The 22,813-nt window shown below is 27.7% G+C and overlaps 2 protein-coding genes across 4 annotated transcripts in view; one reads left to right on the plus strand and one right to left on the minus strand.

The window, feature by feature from the left end:
* LOC129969416 (uncharacterized) overlaps positions 1-18,744 on the plus strand; it is a 147,659-nt gene extending 128,915 nt beyond the window's left edge. For 2 of the 3 annotated variants that reach the window (XM_056083981.1, XM_056083982.1), the window contains exons 2-4: positions 15,893-16,026; positions 17,342-17,474; positions 18,551-18,744. In XM_056083981.1, the coding sequence (XP_055939956.1) occupies positions 15,893-16,026; positions 17,342-17,461 (254 nt within the window). In that variant the 3' untranslated portion in view covers positions 17,462-17,474; positions 18,551-18,744. Of the gene's footprint in view, positions 1-15,892; positions 16,027-17,341; positions 17,514-18,550 lie in introns of all 3 variants that reach the window. The other variant, XR_008784508.1, reaches the window with a different exon arrangement.
* The window catches only part of LOC129969415 (dual specificity protein phosphatase 19-like), a 113,152-nt gene extending 90,846 nt beyond the window's left edge, over positions 1-22,306 (minus strand). The window contains exon 1 of the mRNA XM_056083980.1: positions 22,290-22,306. The gene's annotated coding sequence lies outside the window, so the exon portion shown is untranslated. The remainder of the gene's footprint in view (positions 1-22,289) is intronic.
* Between the last annotated feature and the right edge of the window lie 507 nt (positions 22,307-22,813).

The following is a 22,813-nucleotide window of genomic DNA, read 5'->3' on the forward strand; positions in this document are numbered from 1 at the left end:
CAAAATAATTTAACTTCAAAAAGTTATGTGAGAATAAAAATGTACGTTTTAAAAGCAAAGTTAATTCGTACAGTTTAAGGTACACAATTATGAAATAGTTGCTTATTGCAACATGATACAAAAATGTGATAAAAATGATTAAATGTGATAGTTTAGCTACCACATTTTATGAAGAATGGATTTGACTTATTTCTTTCAAGCATACTGAAATAGATTATTTGAAGATAGTCAATAAATTATTTTTTATTTCAAATATTCATATTTATAGTTCAGTTTTAACAAAATGATAAACTTGTAAACGTTAATTATTTAAATAATATTTTATTAATAATATTTCGTATCGTGGATATCAATAATGATTTCCTTGCATCTTATCAACGCGTTAAAGACATAAAATTAAAACTCAAGGTTCATTCTTTTTATCGGTTTCATTTCCGGAATACTTCGGAAATGCTTCGGAAGATGCGCTAAAAAAAATTGCAATTGATCGCAGGATTTAATAATCTGAATTTTAAAAATATTCTCTTTTTTTAAAACCGGTATAGATTATTCAGTGTGCATTCTTCAGAAAATAGTTAAATATGAACTCCAATTGCCAGGAAATCTTTTTGAATTCTTTTACAAATAAGTGATGAAATTTTTTATTTCTGGAAAAATTCTAAACCTTGAATGCACAGTGGTGAAAATAGAGTGTCGTTACACGGAATAAAAGAATATAGAACAATTATTAAGGCTTCTTACTTTTATAAGACTTAATAGATACTTAAAGAGAAACATTTTGATTTAAAAGAATTAATTTTTCTCAATATAAATATTTCTTTCTAAAAAAAGACCAGGAATCGAAAAGAATCGAAACAACGTTTTGATCGAATTGATGATAATGCAAGTTTTTCTTCTCTTCCTCAAAAACTTCTTTTAAAATGATTTTTGGAAAATCCATGTTTAAAGAAATGCAATGAATTGAATTCCTTTTAATGGTTATTCATTTCTGTTTCTAACATTCTGAGACAGAAATCATGCTTAAAAGAGAAGACTTCTTACAAAATGGCTTGGAAAGAAGAGCATAATTTTTTTTTTTTTTTTTTTTATTCATTCACAAAATTAAATCACTATCTCAGAAAAATATTGACTGTTATTAAGTGAAATAATTATTCTACTCTTTTTACATTAAAATTTTACTTGTTTAAAAAAATACCTCTGTTATATGTGCTGAAAGTATTTAATTGCTTCCAAAACTCTTTCGCTAGTTTCTCTAAATTCCGTTTTCTTTTTTAGAGTTTTTAAAAAAGAATATTCGGATAATATATTCAAGGAAAAATATATTGCCAGAAATATTTTAAATAAATGATGTTAACTAAATTTATTTTAGTTTGTAAGCCTACAACACCTTATCGAAATATTTTACAAATTTAACCCTTTGCGGTCGTATGCCTACTATCAACCACCAATGCGTTTTTACCATTCCAGTCATATATCTGCTCTCAGCCACCCGGCAAAGATATATACTAAATTTATATTGTATATGTCATATCTTAATCTCCATTTAGGATATATCACTTTACACTTTCAAAGAAAGGGTTCAATCAACAGTGTTTCTACCACTTCGTGATAGCGAAACCTAATATTAAAGACGAACAGTTATTGGAAAAATTGTTAATTTAAATATTTTTATATAAGTACTATAAATAATTGGAATTTTTTACTAGAAGTTAATGATTAATCTATTTATTTTATTTTTCTATATTTATTCACAGTTAAAACATTTAATGTCACAGAATATGGATTTGCAACTCAAATTCAACAGCGAATAATAAGATGAATATTTTCCTGTTCCCAACATAAACTATATTTTATTCAGGTCTAATGAGAAAAGGGATTTTTAAATTGAAAATAGATTAGGATTTTGAAGCCCCATTGTGAAAAAAAGTTCTGCAAAGAAAACTATAACTGAATTTGATCTTCACACTAAATGGAACAAGAAATGAAATCAAGGAAAGTGCAGAATCAAACTTTTGTCGATCGTAATTTACGACAGAAATGGAGCAGACCTGTTGCGAATTTCTCTTCTTCATCAATTGCAACAGAAAGAATCGAGTAAGCATTTATTTATCGATTAGCAATCGATCTGCTCCAAACAAAAGTGAAAGCCAGGAATCACGAAATAGAATTATCCTCAGCCTATTTGCCGTCAGGATTAGGCGCCTTCGACTAGATAATAGGACTATAATCAGAAGCAAGGTAGGAGATAGCGTTCTGCAAATAAACTTATTTGCTCAACGTTATTAGATTTTCCCCAAAGTATTACTGCCAATAATAGAACCGAATTATGGGCAGATTCCATGAATACTTTCCTTTCATGATTCAAATGACAATGTATCAAGTAGAAATCTTAACCAGAGTTGTGACGAATTGGTTCATTTGTTGCAAGCGTGATAGAGATAATTTATTTAAACCAGTTCTATCAACTTCAATTTTTATTTTAAAAAAATATTGCTTTTTTATATGGAAATAATGGAAATCAGAAACAAATACAAAAAGCATTTTAACCTGCAAAACATATTTAATTTAATTTTCCTAAAATTAATCTCCCGCCAGAGAAATGGGGACAAGAAGCATCTGGTATGGGGGATGATGGTGTAATGGTGTGGTCCGTAACCCCCTGCCGATGAAGGGATGTGCCTCCTACGGGAAGGATTGTATCGTGGCCGATTGGGCTGAATCTTATTTCCCGCCAATGCTTTCGCATTGTTTGATAATGCAGACTTATCAGTATACTTTCTGGGAGGGCTAGAAGGGGACAGAATAATTGATTATAGTGTCCTAACTTTAAAATAATTACTGCCTAGTATCCTTTCTAATATTTTAAGTAAAAAGTAATAATTTCTTAACTTTTTTAAAAATTTCGATTGGATTTGTATATTTATGCTTTTTGTTCACAGATAAATAATTTATGGTTGCTGTGTATTTCATCACAACTTAGTCAAATCGAAGGATTAAATGTGTAACGATAGAATAAACAAGTAATATATAAAAAAATTAAGTCAATTCCTGCTTAGGTCAACAGAAAAATTATTTTAGTTACTTTTTATTAAATAATTACAGTTAATATAAATATATTTATACATAGACAGAATAACAATATTAAGTGGCAAAATGGAGCTTGTTGACAAATTTGGCGACGGATTTAGCGACTTTGGCGACCAAATAGAAATTACTGGACAAATTTAATTAATTAATTAATATTTGAAAAAACTGTATTAACATCAAGTGTCATCCACTACAAGTTTAATAAAATGTATTTGAACTTGAGTGGATGAATAAAAAGTATTTTATTTTAACGATTGAAAATTTGAGCAAGATATATGTAGAGAGAATGTGAGTTAATAGTAGGAATTGAAAAATGAAACTCGAATTAGAATTATCTTTCATCGTTGAAACTTCTACCTCATTACCTACATGTTTTCACAAATATAATTCCGATAATAGTGAAAGGCTTTTGTGTGGAATTCATAAAATTGTAAAGTCTTAGATACTTATTTATATGTATATATTTTTTTTAAATTTAGGTTATTCTTTTTTATTTTCTCAAAAATTATAGTTTTGCTTTTCAAAATTTGTTATTTATGCTAATTTGCTCAAAAATACTTTTCATGCTTACATGCATGAAAAGTATTTTTGACAGGGTACAAACAAGCAAATTTTTATTATTCAAAAATTTGAAAATTTGGTACTTTACTGTATTGTACAAAAGGAGTATGTACATACTTCCTAACGCGAAAGCGTGTTACGTTAATTTTTATCAAAAAAAGTCTTTAATTTGAAACTGAATGCATGTTGTTAATGAAATATTATTATAAGAAAATTATTAATTTTCATATCCGTACATAAACAATAAATAAGTGTATGCATTATCTTTTCAAAACAAAAGAAAAATTTATAAAAGCACTGAATTTTTTTCATAGGTAATGGCGCTATATAGTCATATCTATTATAAAAATTATTGCTATATAGAAAAGTGCTATATTAAAATTCGCTATGAATGTTAAAATTCATAGATTAAACCGAAATGCAAAAAAAGTACACAAAGAAACGCAATATTAAACAAACCAATGAGGTATGGTATTTTTTTATTAAAAACTAGCAAAAATAAAAGCAATTAAATAGCAAAGGGAAAATAAAAGAGAAATAAATTACATTCTATTAATTCCAAGTCACAAAAATTACTCTTAAAGATGGTAATTATATATTAGTTCGTGAAAATTTCACAAATAAATTTTTACGTGTCGTTAAATGTAAAAAAAGTTTAAGAAATCTAATGATGAATACAGGTCTTCGAGAGAAAATGAAAGGAATTTTATGTGCAAACTTAAGCTAATACTCTTAAAATGCAGCATGTATTCACACATTATCACTAATATAAATTCAATTTGCTCCGAACAAGAGTTGATATTTTGTGAGAAATTTGCCCTTTTCTAATCTTTTTTATTATCTTAAACATGTTACTTGAGATGTTGTCGTTAACATAAATCGTCAATACGGTAAGTGCCTAAATAATTACGATGTCATATTAAATGCTTTTTATTAATTTTTCGACTGGAAATCAGCAGTATAAAGCGTAAAGAACCCTTATTTAATTACAAGTTTTAAGAACGAATCATTTTGGTCGCTTCGAATCTGCTGTTTGCTTAACATTTGATGAATCCATTAGCTTTCAAAGGAGCAATAAAGTACTTAATTTTGCTTTCAACATAAACTCTAAGGTAAATATCATACTAAATTTAACAAGCAGTACTAAAATTTCTCGATTCTTTCAAAGAACTCGAATCTAATGTCGAAATCTACTTCAAAATAATTTTCAGAGCTTTTAATGGAATGTTTAACTAGGAATTAGTGACATACCTTTTTCGTGATAAAACATTCCATTAAGAAAAGCTATAAAGTTAATAATCGGTTTAAAAATAAACCTAATTAGGTATATTGTCGGAGAGAAATTTTGTGAGATATCTCTTATGACATAACTTTTGGAATAGATTAACTATAACAATTTAATTATCAAGTTTCTGACTCTGAATTAAGATAAAAGAAATTTCGAATACATATCGATATTTCTTTTAACTGGACTCTATTTGAGTTGATAACTGAATATGAAGAAATGATTACTTTCCAATCAGACTTTCATCTTAGTTTTATAAAATTAATTACTAGTAATTAACAAGCAAAATAAAATTCGCAATGCAAGCTGACAATACCTATTAGACTGCGTATTTGTTTCTTGGTTTGTTTGTGTTATGTTTGATGATACAAAATTCCGCTTTCTCATAAAAAGCGATGGCAGATCTTTTTTAGTTATCAAATCCTTTTTAACCAAATTATTTAAATTGTGTGATCTCCCTTTTAAAAGTAAACTTGTCCACAATTGTATTCGATCGTGTACAATATAAGTTAAACATGCTGCGCCAATTAATTTAGCATCCATTGTTCATCTGGCAAAAGGAGAACGACATGATTTCACTCAAGATATTAAAAAAACACCTAGTTAAATGCTTGGAGAAATCCTCAGTTACATTCTTCAAGAAACTATTATGTCACTTGAAAAATCTACAGCCTTCAAATAGAATTGAAATCTGGTTAGAAGCAGTTGCTCCCTCCCCAAGATGCTTACCTGTCTGTTGACCAATTTCAGTCGTTAACTGTCCTGCTATTAATTTATTGTTATCATTGTTCATGTAATGAAAGATATTTTAATAGCAGCTTAATTTGTCTTTCGTGGGCTCATTCTCTTTCCTCGGCTCGTTTCTTTAGAAAAATATCCAAGAAATTAGTGACTCTTCAAGAATTGAAAAAAAAAATCATATTTACTAGCATTCTTCTTATCAGTTCATTCTATTTGTAATGACTTTTATATGAATTTTATTTCATTTAAATAAATATCTCGTTCTGTAATTACATTAGACTTTTTCATACAGGACTTGTAATTTTGAATATTTTTCAAATTCAAGGACGATATTAGATTAGGCACATCATTATACACAAACTTTCCATAATTTTAATAGAATTAATAAAAGCTTTCTCATGTCAAAAGTAATTTCACATGATAATTCACTATACTCCAATTTATCTAGTATTGTAGCTGTAATCTGACTTTACAGCTTTTTATACTCTTACAGGTAGACAACGGATTCCAAAATTAATTAATGTGTTGCAATGGGTGTTTTTCACATAAATGGAATTTGGCACCCTAGATATAAAATCATTTTCTGCTTATTTTGAATTTCAAACGACATGATCTCATGCTTGAAAGATTTAATTTTTCTCAAATCTATCAATCAGTTGCCTTTCGTTGTAGAAATAAAACATTTTAATTTGCACGAGTGATATGATTTATTTCATGATGACATCTTATTTTTCGAGAACCGTCTCAACAGTTATTTCTTTCAAATTATTATAAATTCAATACTCCTTTTTTAATCACTAAAATTAATGTTAAATGCTTCATCGAAACCATAATCATTTTCAAACAACTATTTTCCTTGTTTGCCCAAATTTGTACTGAAAGTACAAAAGAATTTTAAACGATAAAACTTCTAATGATTGAATACTTTTCGATAAATTCAGTGTTATTTTCCTCCAGTTTTGTTGTTCCAGACTTATCTGAACGTTTTATCATTGCATATCAGTAAATTCTAACAGTATATAGCTACTTATGAATAATTGAGAAAACTCAAAGTAACATATTAAATCAAAATTTCAGAAAACAAAAGTACCGAGATTTCAAAATTTCTCCGTTTTATGGTACTTAATAGACATTTGTTAACTGTAACTAGACGAAATTCTAGCCAACAACAAAAGATGATTAATAATTACAGAGTCTAGCATTTGTTTTTCAGTAATTATATATTTTCGAATAAATAATGGAATTTTCAAGTTTAGTGATGACGCAGGAAGATGCTACTTTTCTTTGAAAAGAGAGATTGCAACTTATCTGAAAGCTTCAGGGCATGTTTTATTTTCTAGATAATTCTTTATTAAAACTATAGTTTAAAAATGAAACTTTTTTAAAAGAAATAATTGGAGAGAATTATTAAATTTTTACATTATAAAATGGCTTCTTCCTTTTTCTATGAAACAAAAACGTAGTTAGGAAGGACTGGTAGTGAAGTTTTGAATAATTTTTTTGATTAAAATTTACTTTATTTTCAAACAACATACAATTAAAAGGAGAAAAATTAATTTATTTGCAGAGAAATTCTAAAGTTTTAAATCAACTAAAACATATAAATTGCCCAAAATCATTTACAATCATGAATACCCATTATACCCATACCCATTTCTGATTACAGAAGAAACATTATCATTATTTTGAGATCATATGATAAACGATAATTGACATCATGATTGGACAGATCTTAACATATAAATTTTTAAGAACATATATATCTACAAACCGTATTTCTTTTAAAAATAATAATTTGTTCTTTGAGTTAGAACAGCCAATTCGAGATCGGATGTCACAACTGATCAGTCTTATATTACTATATCGCACATCGAAAGGCATTGCAGTTAAATTTGCTATTCTCGGTAAAAACTTCTGGCTTTTTCATGGCAAGAAAGGTTGAAACAGAGGAGTGCTGTGTCAGTTATTATCCTTGTTCTTTGACCACGATTCCGAGTGATGGGATGAGTCTGAAATAGCCTTCATGTATCTTCTGGTCTTTAATCGAACTCAATCAAGCTAATTCATCGGACTTAAACTTCACGAGCTATAAACTAAACACAAATGAGTCGAAAGCATTAGAATGAGACAATTCCAGATAATTGAGTTTGAGATTCAAACATGTGACTTAATGGGTGCATATATAGATAATTGTTTATAACATACTATCTTTAAATTAAAATTTGTATTTAGGCTTGTGCTTGATAAAGTATATTACACATTATAAAGTCACATTTTAAAAATTATATCCTGTATTACGAAACTAAAAGGAAATGTAAAATAAGTCAAAAGCTAATAATTCAGTAAAATATACAAAAATCGTTGAATGTGTATTTTTTTTTCGTAAAATAAATCACGATTATAAAATTGCTGTACTTTCTTTAAATACTTCTTTTCAATGCTTCTTTCCTAGTGTAAATTCAGAAAGTTAGTGGAAAACCTCCAAAAATTATTTATATTAGTTTCAAGATTCAAAAATCTGGAATGCTGATTTGAAATCAGTATGAGAATAAATATATGATCTATTCATTAAAAAATGTTTATGGGTAAAGCATATAAAATTAATACGAAGTTAAATCGAATTAAATACGTGATTAATACGAAATAAATGCGTGATTTATTACGAAAAGAAGCTTGCTATTATGCCGGATTTACACTCGGTCAGTTATAAGACGGTCAGTAGGCAGCGCATGCGTAGAAAGGCTGAAAAATGCTGTTCGGTCAATGGCAAGTAATTGTCCCGACAGGACAAAATGCCGCCGTATTATCGAATTTTTTTCTCACTGCGCATGCATTTGTAGAATTTGGTGGTTTTTTTTTTTTTTTTTTTTTTGGTGTAAAAAAATTGATCACTTTATCTTAGATTAATTCCGATACTTTTTGCTCTTTGTTCTTACGGATGTGACATTTTTTTTTCATTATATTTGTCATTTCTTTTTGATAGTTTTCCAAATTTATGTATATTTACTTTTTTTATTTTGCCATGTTTCTTTGTATAAATATCCATCATTTTAATAAGATGCGCAGTGAAGAAGAAAAGTTCTGCAACATCAAAACGGCAATAAATAGCCAAGCATGGAATGCCTGAACCTATCTTATGAAATTATGGCAAACATAAATCAGTCCCATTCTACACATGCGTTGCTTACTGGCCGTCTTATAACTGGCCGAGTGAAAACCCGGCATTAAGTGTTGCCCAGCAACGCTTATGAGTATTTAAATGGAGTATTTAAAAGCCGGTTTAAAAGATAAATCATAAATTGCGTTGTTGGTGGGCACAATTGTTCAAACGCTTAGGAGAAGTAAATGAGCAGATTTTGTGTTCAAAGGCCAATTGAATTTAGTACTGATACAGTTGGATTATGTAAAAGACGTCGAACATGTGGGTTAATTCTCCCTGACTACTTTCTGAAAATTTCGAAATTTCACAAAGTTAAAGTAAAGACCTCAAAAATATTTATATTATCTTCACGATTAAAAAATCTAGAATTTTCATTGAATACAGACCTGAAATCATAAAATATTTACTCTGCACTTTAAACAATAAATTATGTGTTTATAGTTTACATATGTTTGAAATAAGGGTTTCCATTGATCGTCAAGACCGAAGAAATTCTAACCTTTATACTTTATTTTATCTGAGAAAAGGAAAAAGAAAAGTTGAAGAAATCTTCGTGAAAGGAATGAAAAGGTTGATTTTGCTATTGCTATTCAATCAACCTTTTAAATGATAAAAGTAATTCAAAAATTTATATTAATTAAAAATTGAGGAATTAATATTTTCTAAAGATTATTGTTGATTCAAATCTAATCACTTATTAGCATTTCTATATGAAACCAAAAAAATAAATATTTTTTTAATCTGTTTTCTGTTTTTTAGATTCTGAATTAGTAAATCGGTTAAATGATTATAGGTTTTTGTAAAACGAGTAAGTATTTATATTTTTCCGTAAATATTCTATTTCCACAATCGCAGTATATCAAGGTATAAATGAAAAGTTGGTTAAATAATCCTTTATAAGCATGAACGAAACAAAATGTAATAAAAGTTAGTATACATATCATATCACTGTAGTTTTGGTGTTTACATACGAGCCTTTATTGTAATATGCCTTTATGTAATAACAGTTTCTATAATCTAAATAAGAGTAAACGAAAATTAGGTTTAATTTATTATCTGTGTTTAAGATTTAAAATTTTGTACAAAACATTGTTTCAAATGATATGCACCTTTTATTAAAAGAAGCAATTATTAAAATTTTAGGAATTTTTTGGCATCAAACATTTATCGTAATCAGATTAATTATTTTTTTAACAACCATCATTTATTGGAATTTTTAAATTTCAGGAATTACATCTTGAATGTAGATCCATCTCAATTATTCTTAGAAGAAAAAAAATATCTAATTTTATTGCCATTTTTTTATCAAAGATTTATACAAATGAAAGTTTAATATTTTTGTGATTAATTCTTTGAATATATTATATGTTACTTAGAAATGTAATAAATGACAGCAAAAATTGCAAGTAAAATATATAATTCTATTTAAATTTCTCAAGCGGAAATTGAAGTACAATTTTATCATATTATATTATATTTTTAAAAAATGTTTCGAGTTGGAAAAATATTGCATAGTGAAAATTAAAAGAAAAACATTTTTATAATACTTTTCTTTTTTGTTCACCAATAAATTTTATAAATAACACTGAACATTGAAAGTAGTAGTGAAACATTCAGCGAAGTTAAAACTCAGTTAAGATTATCTAGATAAAATGAAAATAAATTTTAATATCTTGATAAAACGAAACAAATTTTAAATTTTAAAGCAAATCCTAAGAGGGAAAATTTTATTCTTCATATCTTCTCCTTCATCTGCTATTCAAATTTCTTTGAAATATTAATGTTTGCACTTTACTAGCGCTCCTAGTTTTTAAAGATGTTAATAACTATCGCACTGCTTCAGATTTTTCGCATTAGGAGCTCAAGGTACTCCGATGTTAAACACTCTGAGAACAAATTTTTCAACACATATAATTCTAAAATCAAATAACTTTTTTGAATGTTACTCCGAACAGAACTGAACACTTCTACAGAGACAAACTACCGAAGATTTCAATGAGGAATCGATTGGATGTTTCTGTATGTTTTGCGATTCAATGCATGTAAAATTGGATCTCTTTATTTTCATAACTTTGCAGCAGAATTTTAAATTTTAAAAAAATGCTATCATTACTTTGTGATTAAATTCGTAGCTTGAGAAGAAAAAAGATTAGAATTTTATATTTAAACTAAACATTTGCCGTTAAACTGAACAAAGCTTAGCAAGCATGAGAAAATAAATTAGAATATAATTATTTTACTGATCTCTTAGTTTTTAACTGTAATCATGTGGTTAGACGAAATATGAGCCTAACATTCTCTACAATGTTCCGCACTACACCGGCGTAATAATGTTTGCAGATGGCATGTTTAAATTACTTAAGGACTTAGAATGAATTAATAGTGAAATAGAACGTGACATTGTAATCTCTGATCCTGAAGTCTTACTATTATTAGCATCTTATTAATTGATTAGTCAGTCCATTCTCTAAATACCTTTCGATTAATAATGCTTATATGTGGGAAGATTTATTGTGATAATAACCTTAGGAAAAACTTCAAAATGGAAAGTCTGATGATGCAGTCGTCTGAAGTAAATACAAAAACAAGAAACCGAATGAAGGTCAAAAGGTTATATGGCTCGATCAAGTTTAAGTGAATATAGAATTATATTCACATAAACTTGCAACTTCAGAATTAAGAAGCATGAATTTAAAGTGTTGAAAGATTAATCGTTACAGGCAACCGAATCCAAGAGACTTTTCATTGGTATAATTTTATTTTTCGACAATATTTTTCACCCATTCTTATTCAATTATGATGTTCCCGTTTATACCACTACAGTCCAGGTCTTTCGGTTTTCAATTATTTGAAATAACCAAAGAAATCTTTGAGAGCATAATAATTTCTGTAAAGAAGGATGGAAAGTAGATGATTTGATTTAAATAGTTCTCGAAAATTCTGCGAGAAATGTATGAGGTTATTTATTTCGCTACAGTCCATTTTCTATCTTGCTGAAATATAAGTGTCTTATTGATAACTAGCCGCCTTTGGCGACCAGCCGGTTCGCCAATCTTAATGTTCGTTAAAATTTTAATAATTAAATATTTTATGCAATTTCTACTTTAATAGCTTCTTCATCAAAATATTTTAAAACTTCAAATTTTGATTATCATATAATTCATTCATAATATTATAAAGGCCTTCAGTCATAACGTAATATCTCTCTCATTTTCTGTTAGCACCCGTAGAATTTATGCTTTAAATTAAAGTGGAAAGAATTTATCTTCAATTAATATAATAATATTTTTTACTGAAACAAAGCATTTTTTTATAATCTGATTACTGAAAATAGAGTCACTCAGCGTTTAAACTTTATGGGCACTAAAGAATATCTTTTTAAATTTATGTAATATCTCAAGAATTGGTGAACAAAATTTTCTTAGATTCATTATGAGCAGATCGATTCATTAACAATGTTTAAATTTAAATGCATCAAACACTAAGAAAATAAAACGAATCGTTTAAAATAAACGGTTGAAAACGGTAGAATTTATGCTTTAATTTAAAGTGGAAAGAATTTATCTTCAATTAATATAATAATATTTTTTACTGAAACAAAGCATTTTTTTATAATCTGATTACAGAAAATAGAGTCACTCAGCGTTTAAACTTTATGGGCACTAAAGAATATCTTTTTTAATTTATGTAATATCTCAAGAGTTGGTCAACAAAATTTTCTTAGATTCATTATGAGCAGATCGATTCATTAACAATGTTTAAATTTAAATGCATCAAACACTAAGAAAATAAAACGAATCGTTTAAAATAAACGGTTGAAAACGGTAGAATTTATGCTTTAATTTAAAGTGGAAAGAATTTATCTTCAATTAATATAATAATATTTTTTACTGAAACAAAGCATTTTTTTATAATCTGATTACAGAAAATAGAGTCACTCAGCGTTTAAACTTTATGGGCACTAAATAATATCTTTTTTAATTTATGTAATATCTCAAGAGTTGGTCAACAAAATTTTCTTAGATTCATTATGAGCAGATCGATTCATTAACAATGTTTAAATTTAAATGCATCAAACACTAAGAAAATAAAACGAATCGTTTAAAATAAACGGTTGAAAACAGGTTTTAAAAAAACTACTTAAAAAACGATGTACTTAAAATTATAAGCATATACAAAAAATATATAACTAACATAAATACAATTTACTTACAAAAGCATGCAACTAACCCAAAAATAATTTAAATCATCCATTGATAACGTTGTCATGGCAACGATCAGAACAGAATGCGCATGCATGAATTTTCTTCGCCGGTTACGTAACGCAAATACTTGATTTTTTCTACGCCAGTTGGGGTAACGCTATGCGGATTAGAAATTTTTAATTTCCTTTATTTTGTTTTATTTTAATTCAAAAGTACTTCAGAATGAATCTGAAAGATTGATTCATTAACAATGTTTAATTTTAAACGCATCAAACATTAAGAAAATAAACAGAACCGATTGAAATAATCCGCCGAAAAATTTTAACCCTAGCCTCATTACTGTTGGGAGAAAAAAAAACTGAAGACTTCTCGTTTGGCGCTGGGGATAATGAAAGATTTTTTTGGCGGAAAAGTTGGCGGTGGGGAAAATGGAAGATTTTTTTGGCGGGAAAGTTAGTTTTTAATTAATAATTAAAATTCTAATTAAAAATTCGAAAAAAGAAACCCCAGGTGCACATTCCCAACCTCCAAGGTATACATGTACCAAATTTGGTAGCTGTATGTCAAACGGTCAGGCCTGTAGAGCGCCAACACACACACACACACACACACACACACACACACACACACACACACACACACACACATTGAGCTTTATTATAAGTACTAGCCGCCTTTGGCGACCAGCCGGTTCGCCAATATTAATGTTCGTTAAAATTTTAATAATTAAATATTTTATGCAATTCCAACTTTAATAGATTCTTCAGCAAAATATTTTAAAACTTCAAATTTTGATAGTCAAATAATTCACTCATAATATTATAAAGACCTTCAGTCATAACGTGATATGTATCTCTCTCATTTTCTGTTACCCCTCGTAGAATTTATGCTTTAAATTAAAGTGTAAAGGATTAATCTGCAATTAATATAATAATATTTTTTTACTGAAACAAAGCATTTTTTTTAATAATATGATTACTGATAATAGAGTCACTGAGCGTTTAAACTTTATGGGCACTAAAGAATATCTTTCTTAATTTATGTAATATCTCAAGAATTTGTCAACAAAATTTTCTCAGATTCATCATGAATGGATCGATTCATTAACAATGTTTCATTTTAAATGCATCAAACACTGAGAAAATAAAATGAATCGTTTAAAATAATCGGTCGAAAACAGGTCTAAAAAAACTACTTAAAAAACGATGTACTTAAAACTATAAGCATATATAAAAAATATATATAACTAACATAAATACAATTTAATTACAAAAGCATGCAACTAACCTAAAGATAATTTAAATCATTGAAAACAGGTTAAAAAAAACTACTTAAAAAATGACGTACTTAAAACTATAAGCATATATAAAAAATATATATAACTAACATAAATACAATTTAATTACAAAAGCATGCAACTAACCTAAAAATAATTTAAATCATTGTAAACAGGTTAAAAAAAACTACTTAAAAAACGATGTACTTAAAACTATAAGCATATACAAAAAATATATAACTAACATAAATACAATTTACTTACAAAAGCATACAACTAACCTAAAAGTAATTTAAATCGTCCGTTGATAATGGTTGCCATGCCAACAATCAGAACACAGAGCGCATGCGTGAATTTTTTCGCCTTTTACGGTAACGCAAATGCGTGAATTTTTCTACGCCAGTTGGGGTAACGCTATGCAGATTAGACCTTTTTAATTTCCTTTATTCTGTGTAATTTTAATTCAAAAGTACTTCAGAATGAATCTGAAACATTGATTCATTAACAATGTTTAATTTTAAATGCATAAAACATTAAGAAAATAAACAGAATCGTTTGAAATAATCCGCCGAAAAATCTTAACCCTAGCCTCATTACTGTTGGGAGAAAAAAAGAACTAAAGCCTAAATCATTTGGCGTTGGGGAAAATGGAAGATTATTTTGGCGAAAAAGTTGGCGGTGGGGAAAATAGAAGATTTTTTTGGCGGGAAAGTTAGTTTTTAATTAATAATTAAAATTCTAATTAAAATTTCAAAAAAAGGGACCCCAGGTGCACATTCCCGACCTCTAAGGTATACATGTACCAAATTTGGTAGCTTTATGTCAAATGACCTGGCCTGTAGAGCGCCAACACACACACACACACACACACACACACATTGAGCTTTATTATAAGTATAGATATATATAATATCAAATTTGGAAACTGCAGAAACTCTTTATTGCTTTATCGTCTGCTGGTGTGTTTGTTAATGCGCATCTCTTAAGTCAAAGAAATTATTTGTAGAATTCTTTTGAACATTCTTACGTTTGCTTCTACAAATTTCCGATACAAAACGCATTCTCAGCTTTGGAAATATTTGTAATGTAATTATTGTTTGGCGCAAATGCTAAAGAATTAAATTAATATAACTGATATAAGATTTAATTAATAAAAGAATTATATTAATATTATTGATTTAAATTTAATAAGGAGAGGGCGCAACTCATTCATAGACAATTGTCAAATTTCTGACAAATGTTTCCACTCAGTTAGTTTGTCTATTCCAATATATGTGAACTTTTTGTACAATATAGTGTGTAGAATTTTCAAAACTTTATAAATTTCTGAAGAATAAAAGGGTCAACTATAATTTAATAATTACGAATGCACATTAGTTTTTAAAAAAATTAATGCACGAAATCAAAAAGCAAAAATTCTAGAATATACTTTAAGTTTGAAAACAGAATATTGCAATATTTCTTATCTCTCTATTGTAAAGGAAATTCTCTCATGTATTGAAAAGGGAATAAAAGAGTTGAACAAGAATGCAAGAATTCATTTTTTGTGGGGATTTATATTATTTTCCTTTATTTAGGTATGAAACAAAGCGCTGTGTGTCTCCTTGTGGTCCTTGTTTTGGTCAGCTGCCTCTGGAGCACGGAGGGTCGATATTTGCCAACTCGGTCTGACAACAGCCGGTACGAGCACATCAAAGAAGTACTCAGAGCGGTGAGTCATGATTTGTAAAATAGATGTTACATTAGATGTAATTAACTGGGGATTATTGCATAATTACCGGTGGCACTATTGCTGCAGAAATTCAAAAAGAAAAAAATTCTTACAGATGTGAAGCTATATTTATTTGTGGTACTTTAATGATTTATGGTATATTTAATGATTTGATGAAGCAGTTCTCTGATATGTGAATAAATATTTCAAATTATAAGAAATTTGCCTTTTAATATGTCTGGAAATTATGAAACGCATAAGTATGAAACACTGTTATTTGCCATTCAGTGAAAGAGGGACGTTTTATTTATTAATTCTTCTTTATTATGGGATTCCTATAAAAATTTATTATTTTAAATTCCTTTATATCCATTTCCATACAAACCAGATTGTCTGTCCTTAATTTCTCACCTTATTTATTGAAAATTTATGATCGCAATTATAGGCGCAATAATTAAAGAAATTGAAATTTTCCCCTTTTTTTTTTTGGCAACACACTTTATCATAACTTTAAAAGAAACTGGAGAACGTAAATTGAAAAATAAATTATGTTCCTGTGATATATTGCGGCATATAATTTAAATCTCTAAGTTATCTTATGTTGCTATAATTAAAATATCACATTCATTCCCAATTAAACTTTAAAATTTACAATTCATCTCACCAAATTTTCCCAAATACCCTTTTTGCGATGTTTTAAAAAAAATAAAAGAAAGAAATTTTCTGTCTGAATAGTCAAAGTATGTATTTGCTATGCGAAAACTTCGAATTTAGTTCAGTTCAGTGGCATCAAAGTCTGGTTTTAAAGCAACAGAAGAGTTATTTTGAGAGAATCCTCATCGGATGATGAGGACGACCAAGTTCCCCCTCGTCTCAACGGAGTGATGTTTGATCAACGAAATTAGATTTAACGTGTGTTAAACCCACATACAAGACGAATTTTCAGTCGGATTTAAGTATAGGACATAGAATTCCTCAGGCTCAACTATATATGATTGATATTTGCGATCCTAGGACATTTTAAATATATTAAAGTTAAAGCCAATGTTGAGGAGGTTTGTAGCTTTAAAGAATTTCATTTAATTTTAGCTCACAGCTTTTTCACAAAATATTATACATTAGATACATGCACCTTTCTGTTTCGCATTATATATACCCTTTTATTACTGAAAGTAATTCAATATATTTTTTGATAACTACTAATTTTCAGATGGGGAGTAATTGCTAACATTTTTTTTATTTATATTGCTTATAAATGAAAAATATTTATACGAAATTTTTAGAATGTTATATTTTTGGACATTTTGTTTCGCAGTTGTTGGATCTGAACGACAGTGAAGTTCAGGCCGGAAGACAAAACTACATGTATGAGGATGTCTTGCGTTCGAAAAGGGATGCTTTTAAACAGCACCCGTCCTCACCTTTGGAATCTTAAATCATCGGAAAAGGCTAGTCCATTTCAACATTATTATTTTGTAGCTAGACATGTGAGTGATTCCTTATGAAATAAAAATAAAAATTAATTGAATCTGATTTTAACATTAAGGTATTTTTCATTGTGCGATTATTAAGAATACTTTTTTCATTAAATTCAATAATTGAATTATAATTATATAGTTATATCTAAATTATATTAAAAGCTTCCACTAGAACTCTTAAATGCGGAATCATTTATTCCATAATCAGCTGAGTAAATATGGATAATTTTTCTTTGTGATTGCAGATGCGCAGTATAAACAATCGATGTGTCATAGATTTTGTAAGTTACTTTCAGGTTTTGTATGACATACACAGAAATAAATACTGACAGAAACGTCTCCCTTAACCTTCTCCTTCCCTTTCTCATTGGTAAATTGGCCACGTTGGTAGACACAAAATGATCAAATGACTACAGACATTTTATAAAATTAAGAATCACGTCCAAGTATAATTGATTTTGGATGGATTTTTTTAAGTATACAAAAATTTTATTAATATTGATTTAAAGAATATGCCATCACTTTAATGAGTAACTATTAAGTAATTTGCAGATTATTAATGTAAGAAATGGAACAACTTTTTGCGCTTGAATCGAGAAGCCTATTTAATCTGTATAATGTATAGATAATCTGCATATTACCTGACTTTTTTATGTACATCACCTGATGTCCTTTCGTGGTGACATATATATTTATACTGAAAAAGTGAAGGACGTTGAGATGTCCATTAATATTATTGGATAATTTTCAGATTTTTTCAACATTTCTTGTTCAAAAATAGTTCACCAATATGGTTTTTCTATAAAACATCCGTATTTAACACGGATTCCTAAACAGATTATTATATTGAATCCTTCTTCCAAGTATAATAGTTTTCTCGCTGTCAGATAAAGCCATATATGATTTCGAGTAGCTATTATTGTTACGTGTGTATTAATAAGTTATATTTAGATTATATGTTAGAATATTTAGATTTTTGTAACGTGCATGTATTTTATGTATGTTAGTGCGTTATATTTAATTATTTTCATGACGTTGCCTTTCAGGAAAGAGAGCAGATCATCTTCTCACTTTCAAAGACTTTATTTCCTGCGTTCGTGCCAACTAACTCTCCGATTAAATTATTAATGAGTCCTCCTATTTTGCTCAGAAGTTGGACCTTATGCATTTGAAATCTGTTCATTTCATGTACAATATTATGTTATCATTCAGTGAATAAAATCATTTTATTGGTGTCCTATTTGTTTCGATTCATTTCTCGAAATGTTCTTCTCTGCTTTGATATTCGTCCCTTTAAACGATGACATTTCTCTAAACGGGCTAGAACATCATTTTCAATGAACTGAGAATGTGTAAATTTGATTATCATAAAGTTACAAAAATTTTCTTAAAATAGGTGAGACCGAATTTTTTTAAAATTTTTGCTTCATTTAGGAATTTTGAAGATATAATTTGACAATTTTTATGGTTTAATTTAGTAAGATAAAACTTAAGGTGCTATTAAAGGTGATAAAATTGCTATTTAGAGCTAAGAAAGGTAATTTTGTCGACAAAAACATGTATAATTCTTGATTTAGCCCTTTTTACCTCGAGATCTCTAAATTACAAGCTAAGGATGAAAATTTGAGTCAAACTGATTTAATGCAAAATGCTATTTCTTGATTAAAAACAGAGAACTCAGTAGAGTGTGAAGTATTACCTGCTCTTTACTATTCAAGCAGGTGAATAATAAAGGCAGAAGGTAATTATACCAGATATCACATACCGATTTATTCTTCAGATTTTCTGAGAAACAATTCACACTTTAATTTATCTTTTCAATCCCAGTTGATTTGGGGGCCGTATTTCCCACCATATTTGAATTAACTTTGAGAGTCTGCTATTTATTTATGAGAATGTAATATTTTTCAAAATTGCATAATGAATGTCGAGTAAATAAATCTTTATACATATATGAAAACTAAAATTAACTGACCCAAGTATGGACTATTTCAGCCAATTTTATTTTAGAAGATATTCAAAATAGTATACGTATTATATTGATAATTAATCTTTTATTAGTACGGTAATTATCAAATTATGAAATTCTCTAAACAATTTTAAGAGCATACTTTAATGCAAAATTTTTAATCAAAAAGTGATGGTAATTCCAACCAACCAAAACTATTTTTTGCAATCATTATCGATTTTAACAATATTGAAACTTCATACAGAAATGACGCTTTTTACAATATCATATTGTAGAGAATGTAAAAAATCAAATCAATTTTTTAGAGATTTACACTATAGTGACTAATTCAAATAAATAAATACTGAAAGCAAAAATTCTCTGCTATGGATGTTCGACTTATTACTGCTACAGATGGAATTTTATTATTATATTACTAGGATAACTAAAAGCAGGTTTGAAAAAGTGCCTGGTTTCGAAAGAAATATTTGAAAGATTTCAATTTGTATTGTATCCTAAGTAAGATAAAATGTTAAATATAGATAAAATAAAATGATATCAAATCATGTATAATAATTTTTATTTCCAATCTTCCTCTGCAGAATTTTCATTTAGTAAGCCTTCCATAGTTAAACGTGAAGATATTTCAGGTCTTTATCGACTGACAACCGATTTTCTTTTATAAATTTCACCTTGAACCAAAAAAATATCACGGTAAAACACAACAAAGATTTGCATTAGTTTCAATCCATTATTTGTAATAGTTTCTTGAAATATTAGTTATTTTCAAAAGTAGTTTTGAAAATAACAACTGTCGAACACTAGATACAACTTATATAATAATGTTTATTTTGAAACAGTTTTTTTATTGTCAGCAGAGGATTCGAAAATAACTTATTCGATGCAATTCATTACTGATAATAATTTTCTTTAAACAATTATTTATTGTTGACGAAAATGTTTGAAAATAATAAAAGAATCCGAGTAGATACAATTACTTATTCATAATACCATTTGATACAAGTATTTATTTGCTTAAAAGGTTTAGTCTTTCTGCCATTAATTTGTAACCTTCACAAATGGCGATAAATTAAATAAAAATCTTGATTAGTATCCAGTGAGAAAATGTGAAGACTGATCACAGCATCTCATCAGTAGATTTGGATTTAGAAATGACTTATAGTAAGCGGAATATTAACAATCTCAAATCATTCCATAGGAAATATATAATAACAACTGAATAGAAAATTCGTTTGGCATATTTGTAATTTCTAAAAATGCCTAAACATATCGAGTTATGAGAAACAAGCACACTTTAAACTTTTTCAACTCCATGGCCTTGATTTTAGAAAGATCTTTGATTTTCTATTCTATTGTGCTAATTGGAAGTTTTAGAAAAGGGAAGAATTTTCATTATTTGGAACACACAGAATATCTTCCAAATACTTCCTTTAGAAAAGTATGATAACATTTCAAGTTCGCATATTTCTCTTAGATCTCTTCTATTCGAGGAGCATTGTTTAAAACAAAATGGCGCTTTTCTATTCTATTGTATAAGACAAATATAGAAGAATTTAAGGGTTTTTCAATTTCTAATACGATTTAATAACCTCCATTTCAGCTCTTTTACGCAATTTTAGACAGTCGATTCATACAAAAATTATATCAAAATTATTTATTGGAAAGATTTAAATTAGCTGTACAAATGTACCGAGAAAAAAAAAGAATACTCTTTAAAGATTCTGAAAAAATCATTCTTAAATAACCAATGTCAAACCACAGGCAACTTTTAAAATAAAGGTGAAGTATTTTAAGTGAATGTATAGAAGTATTCCTTATTCATTTATGTAAAAAAAACCAACTAATTGAAAATTTTATTTCGAATTGTTTAGTTTTTGTAATTCCCTTACAATTACAACTTTGCTGTTGTATTATAATCTCACATCTTTTATCATATCTTACATATGCATTGTATGTTTTTATATGTTCGAAATTCTAAATAACTAAATAATATCTTAAAGTACACACTTACCAGAATATCAGATTCTTACTGTTTTAAGGAACTTCAAAGATTTATCAAGAATACGATAAATAGACAATGCACTTAAAATTATGTTTGAATTCAATAATTATTAACAGATTTTTAACTGATTATGACTATAGAACTGCTTGCCATGATGTTGTTTTATCTTGTATTGGTGACAGACAAATAAAAATAGTTTTAATATTGCAAATATTGGTTGTCAGGAGAGAATGGTTCCTTTAAAATGAATGGATAAAATATTTTAAAGAAAATATGAGTTGAAACAAAGAGGCAGTACTACAATTTTATTTTATAATATACATATATTTACAATTGGTATTTAAAATTTTAAAAAAGAAAAAAATTCAAAACCTATAAAAACCAAAACAAAGGCAAATTTGAAAACAATGAAACAACATGAGTTTACCCATCATTCTTTCATAGTTTAATTCTGAATCATCACTTCACTTCATTGCATTTTTTTTTTTTTTTTTTTTGGATTATGCTAAAAAGTTAGACACCGTTTAAAATAATTTTTTTTTCAATGCATATAAAAATTATTTGAATTCAAAAAAAAAAATTGGCGTTTTTTCATGTGAATATTGATCACAGAAATATGTATGTGAAAAAATTATTTAAAATTTAATGTTGATAAATGTAAAGAATGTCCCAAATTAAATATTTAAACCTCACAATAATAAATTAATTATAAATGAAAAAAATATTTATAAAAGTATGAATTTATCAAAAAAGCTAATAGAATACTTTAGAAAGTGCTTTGAATCCATAAAACTTCTAGCATTTTTATACTTACCTCGATTAAATAGCTTAAAATGCAAATAGCAGAATGCCTATAAGAACGGTAATGGAATGATGACAGAATAACATGCCACTCAGATCAAAAAAAGACCAAAAGCACTTTTTAACGCTTTTATAATACCTCCAAATGGTAACATAAATTTATCTAATTTAAAACAATGATTTAGTACTTTTTTCAATTTTATATGTTCCCATTTAAAAAACAATTTTAAATCTCATTTAGTGTAATGATTCTGTTCTTTTTTAAAAAAATATTTTTTTCCATCCTAATACTTCAAAGATGAAACTCACTCTCGTTAACTAAGCAATTTACGATTGCTCCAAAAATTTCTTTAAAAAAACCACAAAGCACATAAAAATTGATCAGATATTGTGCAATTATTAAAGTTATGAAATGAATAAAAATTATGACTGATCTATTGTGAGAATTCTTGTATCTGCTTTATTCATTAGACAAATTATAAATATCCAATTCGCTAAAGAAAACTTTTTAAAATATTACAACATGTATCTGCCTCG

The sequence above is a fragment of the Argiope bruennichi genome, chromosome 5 (assembly GCF_947563725.1).
Source record: "Argiope bruennichi chromosome 5, qqArgBrue1.1, whole genome shotgun sequence".
Classification (NCBI taxonomy): Eukaryota; Metazoa; Arthropoda; class Arachnida; order Araneae; family Araneidae; genus Argiope; species Argiope bruennichi.